Raw genomic sequence first — 11,361 nt, forward strand, 5'->3', positions numbered from 1 at the left:
ACCTACTGGTGTTATAAGCCACTAAGCCTTATCTGCCAGCCTTTAATATTATGCTTTTATTTTTTGTTGGATAATAAAAGAACCAGAATTGAATATGGTTCAATAGCCAAAACTGCAGGGCATTTCTACATTTGGAATCTAGGCCTCTATTACTCCTGAATGAGTGGAGAGAAATACCTGCCCAGATATTCTCCTCAGCCCTGCTTAGGGAATAGGATGGCATTTAGAAAAGCAGACATATTCCTGTTCTAATCTACTGTATGTGGAGTTGAACCTGGTTTTGATGGCTTCACTCTTTGTTTCGCTCAAGAGACTCCATGACCATGTTGACTAGTCTTCTGATTCTCAGTGCTGCCTTTGCTCTAGGAGATGCAAGTAAGAGTCCACTCTTCTTGACTCATTCTGTATTTTTCTTGTAGCATAGGTGACTGACTGATCTACAAATAACATTGTAGCTGTGATTTGTACACTGGCCTTTAAAGCCGTATGTAACTTCTCCTTACAGATTCAATTCTAGAAGAAGACTTGTGTCCTTCCGGTTGGACCAAATATGGATCACGCTGCTTAATGTTTGTAAAGACTACAAGGAGCTGGCCTGAAGCGGAGGTATAACCCTTACTATCTACTGTGAATTTGAAGGGGAAGTGTAGTTGAAATTAGCTCTTTGACATTACCTTAACGGTAATACTTTCTTAAATGGCAACACATGACTGATGTGAAATACTGAACTTCCCTTTAAGATGGGAATTTTCTATACATATTTAATGTGGAGTCGTGCCTCCTGTATACTAGAACCCACAGGACATGGTTTAAGACTGAGGTGAACTAATATCTTTAAGATAATGTTTTTAAAAGGTTAATTAGTTGTGATGGTCAAGTCCAGAAGACAAATTCTCAGCAACACTGGCTAATACATGAAATGTCTTTGTTCCCATTACTGTAGGTAATATTTTTTAATTGACTTGCCTAGTTAAATAAATACTTTCTTCTCTAGCGGAACTGTGTCCCTTGGTGATAAACTGGTGTCTGTACCCAACGTTGAAGTACCTTGGCGCAAACCTGTCATCTGTGCACAGCTCCGAGGAGGATGAGTTTCTACAGGCGTTGGTCTTGGTCAAGACTGTTGGTTTCCCTCCTACCTGGATTGGCGGATTTTATTCTGTTAAGGTGGGACCATTAAGCACAGTGTTATATAGAGCCATTACTGCAAGGAACTCCGTTCCATCTCATATTGCTCAAGTGAAGAGCAAACCTGGATTCAAAAAATAAACGTGAGGTGTGGCATGTAGGCACCTGTAATTATTTTTCGTAGTTCTGTGTTAGTTGTTTAATGCTATTTTGTGTGGACCCCAGGAAGAGGAGCTGCTGCTTGTTAACAGCTACTGTAATGGGTTCCATACAAAATATCAAGAGTAGCCGTTAAGACCATGGGGCCAATAAAGGCAAGGCTGCTAGTTTGAATCCCAGAGCTCACTCCGTGAAATCTGATGTGCCCTTGAGCAACGCCCTTAACCTAATTGATCCTGTAAGTCCTTCTAGATGAGACTCTACTAAATTACATTTAACTGTCAACTTCAGTAGGAGGCTTTTATACACATGTGAAACGGTTCTAGTTAAGTATAAATGTGATCAATTCCAGACAGTCTTCTTGTAAACATGTGTGTGGTCTTTGAAATGCATTGGGATGATTGCGGATGTGAGGATTAGGCTCCACGTTGTTCGTTACACAAGCAACAGTCCCAGTCGGAGGGTTTTGAAGTAGTGGTAGCTTTAACTGTTTTGTTGTTTCAGGTGGTAGAGGAAGGACTACATTTAGTTTGTATTCTGAAATCCCACTTTCCCCCCCTCAGGACAGGCGGTGGTTCTGGAGCGATGGCTCCGACTTTGATCACCAGAACTGGGCAAAAGGAAGGCCTGATGCTGGTGCCAGAGAGGCCTGTATTCATATCAACTTTGGAGGTACAGTAATCCCAGTATCATTCATTGATCCAGTCATCAAATTAAACTTTATTCCCAGTTCATTCAACAATTGAATCTCATGTATACTTTCCTACTGTTGTGTGTCTGTGTACAGCTGACTATTTTGGTTCTGTGTTTCATCTTCAGGTCAAAAGCGCTGGAACAATGCTTTATGTGGAAGGAGCTTGCCCTCGGTGTGCTCCCTGAGACTCCTGCCGCTTCGCCAGACTATACATTAAAAGCAGCAATGCTATTCCGTAGTGTCTGCATCCTTAATACTTCATGGTAAAGTCAAATATTGTTGCTGCTAAATGAAGTTTCAGTTACTACACAAATGTTGGAGTTGTCTGCAGCCAATAAAATGTGTACACTATTTTGTCTCATGAGTTATTGAACATGATTGATTCGTTGTAGTTAGTACCTTTTCTTACTGGTCACCTGTGGGACTCAACTCACAACCCTGGCAAGTGCCATGCTTGACTGCGCCAAGTTCTTTTGATTATAAATGTTTCTTAAGTTGTGTGTTAAAGAACTGAGAAGGTCATTAAGTGTTATGCCTGTCCTTTGTCACCACTCAGCAGTGCCTTTGACTGCTGTGCCACTCAGGTGCAGGTTCCTGGAGTATCGTTTAGGAGTTCCCCCTAGTTACAATTTGAAGAACCCCTTGTAAGTGATCCTTGGAGAGAAAATAAAATCATGAGGTGACATGCAAGTCCAAATTTTCAGTGCCAAGAACCGTAAGGTTGTTCAAAGAACTGCGGACCTTAGAACTCTAGTTAAACCCCACATTTTTATTGTACTCTGACTAGGATTCAAAAGGCACTCGCACATCTATTTGCAGGTGCATGGTTTTGAATAAGACGAGAAAGAACACCGAACACTATGCTAGTCTGACTGCTCTAAAGCTGTACGTATCGCCCTCGTCAGAGCTTTCAGTGTTCACAACCTGCACCTCTATGTAGACATTGCTCCAACCACATCCGTTCAATGCATCCAATGGGGTTGGAGTATGAGAGAAAATAAGTGTTACCCAAAAATAACTGTGCGTTTCATGAGTATTCTAATAAAGTGTGAACATAACGTGTCAAACAAGACTAAAATCACAGAGAGGACATAGACCTATCAAGTAAGTTTCCGTACAAGAATAAAACATGAGTAAACTAAAGTGGCAGCATTAATTCATGTTCACATTTAAAACATAAATAGGCATTTCATCATTAAGACCTTTTGGGAATAATGAGGGTGAAAATCCCTAAACATTCTTCAAAAGACACTATGACCCCACCATCAAAAGATAAAATGGCGGTTGTTTTGCTTTTCACACAAGCCTCACAAGACTCATCTGAAGGTAGACCAGTTTAAATAATGAAAAGACATGTACACCCATCTAATACTGGGTTGGATCCCCCCATTGCCTCCAGAAAAGCTTGAGTTCTTCAGGGCTTGGAAACATTGCTCATTTGGTATCAAGGGACTTAACGTGTACCAGGGAAACATTACACCTCCGCCACCAGCCTGTACCGTTGACACCAGGCAGGATGTGGCCGTGGACTGATGCTGCTTAGAGATTCATCGGGCCAGGCGATGTTTTCCACTCAATTGTCCAGCTTGCATGATACCTGACATTTTCTTTCATCAACTTGCTGTTTTCGCCCTAAAGTACTGCCACTGATTGGATGTTTTTTGTTTGTCGCAACATTCCCCTTGCTGACAGGTGTATAAAATCGAGCACTCAGCCATGCAATCTCCATAGACAAACATTGGCAGTAGAATTGCCTTACAGAAGAGCTCAGTGACTTTCAATGTGGCACCGTCATAGGAAGCCACCTTTTCAACAAGTTAGTTTGTAAATGTAAGTGCTGTTATTGTGAAGTGGAAAAGTCTAGGACCAACAACGGCTCAGCCACGAAGTGGTAAGTCACACAAGCTCACAGAATTGGACCGTCGAGTGCTGAAGCGCGTAACGCCTAAGTAAAAATCGTCTGTCCTCGGTTGCAACGCTCACTACCGAGTTTAGAACAGCCCGCTAGAAGCAATGTCAGCGCAAGAACTGTTTGTCGGGAGCTTCACGAAATGGGTTTCCATGGCCGAGCAGCCGCACACAACCCTTAGATCACCATGCGCAATGGCAAGAGTCGACTGGAGCGGTGTGTATCTCACCGCAATTGGACTCTGGAGCAGTGGAAACGCGTTCTCTGGAGTGATGAGTCACGCGTCACCATCTGGCAGTCCGACGGACACATCTTGATTTGGCAGATGCCAGGAGAATGCTACCTGCCTGAATGCATAGTGCCAACTGTAAAGTTTGGTGGAGGAACAATGGTCTTCTGCTGCATACAATGACATTGTAGACGATTCTGTGCTTCCAACTTTGTGGCATCAGTTTTGGGAAGGCCCTTTCCTGTTTCAGCATGACAGTCCCCCCCCCCCCGTGCAGGTTTATACATAAATGGTTTGTCGAGATTAGTGTAGAAGAACTTGACTCAACCCCATCGAGTACTTTTGGGATGAATTGGAACGCCAACTACGAGCCATGCCTAATTGCCTAAAATCAGTGCCCGACCTCACTAATGCTCTTGTGGCTGAATGGAAGCACGTCCCCCACAGCAATGTTCCCGACATCTAGTGCAAAGCCTTCCCAGAAGAGTGGAGGCTGTTATAGCAAAAGGGGACCAACTCCATGATTTTGGAATGAGATGTTTGACGAGCAGTTGCCCACATTGTTCTGGTCATGTGTGTTTTAGTTATAAAATAAACTAGTTAGAAAATTATAGGCTGAACATTTACTTAACCCTCTGAAGTTATTCATTTCACTTCTTGGATGTCCTGTTCATATAGGGCAATGACGTGAATAACCGATACTTTAATGCTAGCTAATACTGTACATTTGTCATTTAGCAGACACTCTTATCCAGAGCGACTTACAGTAGTGAATGCATACATTTCTTCTCATACTGGCCCCCGTGGGAATCGAACCCACAACAACCCTGGCGTTGCAAACACCAAGCTGGTGTTGCAAACACCATCCTCTACCAACTGAGCCACAATTTTCATACAAGTTACTTCCCTGCCTCCAAATATTGGCATGACGTACCCTAACCATTAATAGATCATAGTCTGGCCCTAAAAGATCAGATGGCAGCAAATGACGAAGAGCATGTCATTTATTTTACAGGATGATAGAATGCATGAAGCAAACAACGCAATGATTTAGTGAAATGTGAAGATGTAGATTCAGTAAAGGGGTCTTTCATCCCTCAGTGGCCTGGAACAATTCTTCAGCCTCAGAGTAGCATGGTTCTGATTGTGGACTCTGCTGAACTCCTGTATATATTGGAATGACATGTTGATGTCTATAGAGAATGAAAGCTGCCATATAAAGACAAATCCACAAAGGAAATACTGACAGATTTGATTCCACAGTCCAAGTCCTCCAATCAGAGTTAGGATGCTAATATTTGTAAACTCTTTCAATTGTGTTCTGTGGGTGTCACTGAGTAAGCTGATGCCCCATATCATGGACCCAAGAGCCATAGGCATTAAAAAGGCCTTGCCTGTGTAAACTAACCCCACAACCCCCTTAACGGCTGTCCAACTTTTGTCAGAGTGATTAGAGGGACAATAGAGTGCTGAGTACCAGGCTACTAATGACCATCACCAGCATCAGAGCTTGGAGAAGCCTAACTACTACATGGTCACGTGGAATTTGACTGTCTTCATGTCCTGTAACCGCCGCTGTGGTGGTAATACAGTCCTACTCCTTCCTCTATTTCCCAGAAATGGACTGGTTCAGATAAATTGTTCAGCATATCACACCAACAATAAAGTAAGTAAATACAGTTTAATCTCTGGATTCCGTCATGTATTTATTTGTATGGAATGTGAATCAGTTCCTGTAGAACAGTAAAGACAACTGTCAGTCTTCTACATCTTTAGTTCCAACACCTTTCATCTACAATTAGACACATCAAGAACCAGCTGCAAGAAGTAACATTTAGTGAATGATTATATACACACACCTTGGGGGGAACAGTTGCTAGCAGTTGATAGCAGTGCCTGGTGGGGTCTCTGTACCCTGGATCTTCTGTCCGTAGCTGGTCACACACCAACAGTAACCTACCAGAAAGACATGTTGCATATACAATATATACACATTGAATTATCACATTCAAGTGAATTTCGTGTGCATGTGCGTCACTGTTAACCTGTAGAGCCCGAACATTGCTCAGGGGTGTATTGTCCATTGTCGTCACACGTGGGGACGTAGGCTCCAGGTGGGCCATGTTTAGCGGCATCTCTAGCATCCTCACAGGGTCGTATCATAGCATCTGGACACAGGTAACATACATTGTAATGTAGACATCACATTACAGGAAAATGTACGGACAGAATATACATTTCTGGAATCTTGGGTTGCGTCCCATATGGGCCCTGGTCAGAAGAAGTTCATACGGAATAGGGTTCCGTTTCAGATGCAACCTAAATATTGAAGTTCTGCTACTTGTTTAAAAGCCCTGTGCAGTCAATTCTGTTTCTGTGTTCCATATAACAGCTGATGATACTAAGACTGGAAATTGTATCAGTGTTATTTCCTGATAGTTGCTAAACAAACCTATCGTAAATCCAGTTGAATGATCAAACCATTCATATCAGTATACCTCAGTCCAGCATCTAGACGCCAATATACATCTCTGGAAGTAGAGGAGTGGCAGGTAGCCTAGCAGTTAGAGAGTTGGGCCAGTAGGTCAAGTCAGTGAGCTGACAAGTTCATATATCCGTCTATGTTCCCTTCAGCAAGGCACAACCTTCATTTCTCCAGTGTCAAGGTTGATAATGGCTGACCCCTCATAGGGTGTCCCATGGAGAACCGGTTATGAATATTAACGCATTTCCAATTCACACCTGCGTATTAATACCTACATGTGTGTGAAGTAGGACAGAGCAACACCAACTAATGTTTATATTAAAATGTGGTGAGTAGGTGTGAGCTACGTCACTCTTACCTCCCAGAGCAAAAGCTGTGCTGACAAGCACAATGATGGTCAATATCGCCATGGTGATAGTCTCCTGAGAGAGAGACCAAGAGCGAGATTAGTTGAGCATTTTAAATCTGGAATGGCTGTGGGTACTAGAGGAGAGGTTAAGGAAACCCACTGTTACTGTCAAAACTTAATCAACTGCCAAAGCAGAATTTTCTAAACCCAGTACTGAGGACCCCAAGAACCAAGTACGGGCAACACGGTGCTACTAGTCTTCTGCCAAAACGCATGTATCATTTCTTCAACCACACAATAGATTAGCCTGGCACACAGGAATATGCATCCTTCCCAAATGGCTCCTCACTCCTTATGTAGTGAACTACCTTTGATGAGGGCCTACAATGCACTACATAGGGAATGGGAAGCATTATAGATATTGTCAGAGACTACCCATTTACTGCAAAGGTACGGATAAGTCTATGCTCTTAAATTCAGGGGGCCGCTCCACAAAATGGCACAACTATATAGTGCACTACTTTTGACAAGGGCCACATAACATTAAGGTAGAATTTGAGATGCAGATCGTCTATTAAATAACGATGCACTCTCACAAAGGATTCACTGGGTGTCTCTGAGTTACGGTCTACTTCTTCCAACAGGACCTGTCACAGGTGTGACTAGTTGCCTCATTAACCCAATGAGCGGTCCCGTTGTCGGGCCGTTAGTTAGTGGTGTAAAGAACTTATTTAAAAATACTTTAAAGTAGTACTTAAGTCATTTTTTGGGTGTCTCTTTACTATTTATATTTTTGACAACTTTCACTTTACATTATTTTCAATGAGGTACCTGCTAGCAGCATGGGTCCCACCTCTGAAGAGCCATCCATAATGCACTAGATGGTTCTAGTAAGTCACCATTTACAGCACTGATCAATAACTAAATCTAGTTTATACACTACCCATCCAAATATGGCTGCCAATGTTTCGTTCTGGCTTTGCACATCCATGTTTCCTCTACTTCCGTTCTGGCCCAGCACGGTGCCCATATGGTGAGGTGGATTGGCTAGATAACTGAGTACAACATGGAATCCATTTTTGATTTGAAAGTAAAAATAGCATTTCATCGTTTCTAGTTCACTGAGACGCAGTGCAAATGGCAACCAATCAGAACAGTCTACAGGATTATAGATGTAAGACACATTCTGCTAGCAGGTAACATCATTGTATCTTGTCTCATCTCACAAGCTGTAACAATTTCCTTACACTTAAATTAAAGGTTTAATACTGGACTAGCAACACCATAACAATACACAAGTTAGGATGAACAGGATATTATGCCACAATGCAGGAAATGAAAATCATAGAGCCGTTTCAATAGCAGGAACTTACTTTAGCCAACCAACAAAAGGCCCAATAAAGCAACGGGGACACCACAAACTCTGAACAACCCCAGACAAAACAAGCTGCTTATATACCAAAGGAATGGAAGAGGAATTGGTGATTAGCAGAGTGAGTTCAGGTGTGGTGAGTTAGCAGGAGAGGGGCGTGTCCAGAGGGTAATTGGGAGTTTGTGGAATTAGCATTATCCTTCAAAACAAGTGCAGGGCCACATATTCACTATGGGCTCTGGTCAAAAGTAGTGCACTTCATAGGCAATTGAGGGCTATTCGAGATACGGTCACATACAGTATTAGATGAACAGATGTTGAAATCTCACTTTCTGAAATCCTGCCTGTGAGTTGAGTACTAAGTCTCCCTCCTCTCCTTTTTAAGGACCCGTCCAGTCAGACTCCTCCCTCTTTTTTTCTCAATCTATCTCTCATCCTTCAAACCTCTGCATACTTTCTGTCCAGCCCAACACCTGCTGGACCTGTCCAACATCTACCGGTTTGACAGGGTTGGGGTCAATTCAAAGTGAAGGTATTCAACTTTTGTAACACATTCATGTGTTGCATATTGGGTCACAATATGGTTATGAAGATACTTAATTCTACCTAATTGAAGCTGAGGAAGATGTAGTCTGAAGTTCATTATAATGTCTTGGAAACACAATGACATTTCAGAATGAGATAAATAATGAGCAGGAAAACCTTTTGTCATCATTGTGATGTCAGCAGATAGACTTTAGATGCAACTTTAACTATAAGCTCTGGAATGTTACATTCATTTTAATTAACTGCCAACCCTGCTGTCTGTCTTATTGACCTTTTGCCCCAGAATGTTGGGCATCTGATCGTAGAGCTCCAATGAATAGCACTGTCGTCAAGTGTCAACACCTTGGACAAGCTCATGTTTAAAACACATGAAATCCATTGAGATGATTACAAAAAGGTAGAGTTTTCATTGAAAAACAAATAGTTTAAAATGGCTAAATATTTCAACAGTGCACCAGGGATACTTGCTACTGTGATTCCTGAAATGCAGAGTCTGTTGGGTATTTTTTCAAATACGAAATTATTATTTTGTTTGCTGGCTCAGCTGGTTAGCGAGCTCTGTCTCATTGACAACCCAATGTTGCTGATGGCCAGCTATCTATCCTGTTAAAATAACTTGTTTTGTTAGCTAGGTCATGTTAGCTAGGTAAGTTAGCCATGTTATGAACACAAGTCTCATCTGCTGTCGACATAAGGATTCCATTTGAGAGCACTAGCTAGTTAGCTCCAAAAGTGGTTGGTAACTTTTGGCTGCATGCTGACAGTGCATTCAGAGCCATTCATTTATATAAATCGACTTGTATTTTTTTCCAGAGTTTCCTGCTCTTTGCATTAACAAGATATTAATTTCCAACATCTTTCAGACCCTTGAAAAAAAAAAAATAAGAAAAAAAAAGATGACCGGCACAGCCTGCCCCACCACTCCCAATGATTCTCAACTAGCGGTGGCTAATGTTAGCAGACGTTTGTAGTACGTTTTTACATAATCGTAGTGCAAAAGTATTGTGCAAGAAATACCACAATCTCAGTGTGATTTAATTTCAAACAGTCTGCAAGATGAGAGGTGATAGATCAATGTCTTAAGGCTAAAGTATTGGAAGAGAGATAGGACCAACAGCATTCCTTTGTGAGGAGGAGAGAAGGTGGGAGAAGGTGAATAGCTAGCGTGCCTCTCTTTCACCAAACCTTGTCATCAAGGTGACTTTTTGTATTTCTGGAAGAACAGGACAATGGAATAGATGGATGAGTTGTGTCCCAAATAGAACCCTGTTCCCTATATAGTGGACTAGTTGTGACCCTATAGGCCCTGGTTAAAAGCAGTGTACTATGTAGGGAATATCTTGCAATAGGATTATTGTGAAAGATGGTTCCTATTGTACCCCTGTAGCAAAATATGTTGTCTTAAAAGGTTAATTTAAAGGGATGTTCAGTATTTCACATCAGTCATGTGTTGCCGTTTAAGAAAGTATCACCTTTAAGGTAATGTAAAGGAGCTAATTTCAACTGCACTGTCCCTCCAAATTCACAGTAGATGGTAAGGGCGAAACCTCTGCTTCAGGCCAGCTCCTTGTAGTCTTTACAAACATTTAGCAGCTTGATCTATATTTGGTCCAACCGCAAGGACACAAGTCTTCTTCTAGAATTGAATCTGTAAGGAGAAGTTACATACGGCTTTAAAGGCCAGTGTACAAATCACAGCTACAATGTTATTTGAAGATCAGTCAGTCACCTATTCTACATTAAAAATACAGAATGAGTCAAGAAAAGTGGACTCTTTCTTGCATCTCCTAGAGCAAAGGCAGCACTGAGAATCAGAAGCCTAGTTCCCAAATGTAGAAATGCCCTGCAGCTTTGGCTATTGACAAATCTGTCAGAATGCAGGCATTATGGTTGAACCATATTCAATTCTGGGTCTTTTATTGTCCAACAAAAATAAAAGCACAATACAAAAGGCTGGCAGGTAAGGCTTAGTGGCTTGTAACACCAGTAGGTAAGGTGAAATGGCCATCAGGAAAGGCTGTGATAACATGTGGTGCTGGATGGAATACACCACATTAACATACGACTGACCAGTAAGTTACACCACAGCCCAATATTAGACCTATTAAATGGCTGTAAAATAGTCATGTTTGAGAAATTGAAGTAATAGGATTTTTAAGGTTTTGAAAATCGCGCCACAGGATAGCAGTGGCTGTTACGTAGGTGGGACGAATTCGTCCCGCCTAGCCTAGAGAGGTTAACACACAACTTAAGAAAAATTCATAATCAAAATAACTTCATGACAGGTTAAACATGTCTTTTCAACCGTCAGTATCCTAAACATATTGCGGCATTTTGCAGGTCTACATTAACATATAGTTAAGTCCTGGTGGCGCAGTCAAGCATGGCACTTGCAACATTGGGGTTGTGGGTTTGAGTCCCACAGGGGACCAGTAAGAGAAAGTACTAACTACAACGTATCATTCATGTTCAATAACTCATGAGACAAAA

The 11,361-nt window shown here is 41.8% G+C and overlaps 2 protein-coding genes across 2 annotated transcripts; one reads left to right on the top strand and one right to left on the bottom strand.

The window, feature by feature from the left end:
- Positions 1 to 317: 317 nt before the first annotated feature.
- LOC123728674 (ladderlectin-like) lies at positions 318 to 2,332 on the top strand. Its single transcript, XM_045700617.1, has 4 exons — positions 318 to 375; positions 995 to 1,167; positions 1,851 to 1,959; positions 2,107 to 2,332. The coding sequence occupies exons 1-4, from the start codon at positions 318 to 320 to the stop codon at positions 2,196 to 2,198; spliced, it is 432 nt and encodes a 143-aa protein (XP_045556573.1). The 3' UTR covers positions 2,199 to 2,332.
- Positions 2,333 to 5,974: 3,642 nt separating this feature from the next.
- Positions 5,975 to 8,422, bottom strand: LOC106596852 (equistatin-like). Its single transcript, XM_014188106.2, has 4 exons — positions 8,327 to 8,422; positions 6,963 to 7,026; positions 6,165 to 6,287; positions 5,975 to 6,075 (listed from the first exon to the last, which is right to left on the bottom strand). The coding sequence occupies exons 2-4, from the start codon at positions 7,012 to 7,014 to the stop codon at positions 5,996 to 5,998; spliced, it is 255 nt and encodes an 84-aa protein (XP_014043581.1). The 5' UTR covers positions 7,015 to 7,026; positions 8,327 to 8,422; the 3' UTR covers positions 5,975 to 5,995.
- Between the last annotated feature and the right edge of the window lie 2,939 nt (positions 8,423 to 11,361).

This window comes from Salmo salar, chromosome ssa18 (assembly GCF_905237065.1).
Source record: "Salmo salar chromosome ssa18, Ssal_v3.1, whole genome shotgun sequence".
Taxonomy (NCBI): Eukaryota; Metazoa; Chordata; class Actinopteri; order Salmoniformes; family Salmonidae; genus Salmo; species Salmo salar.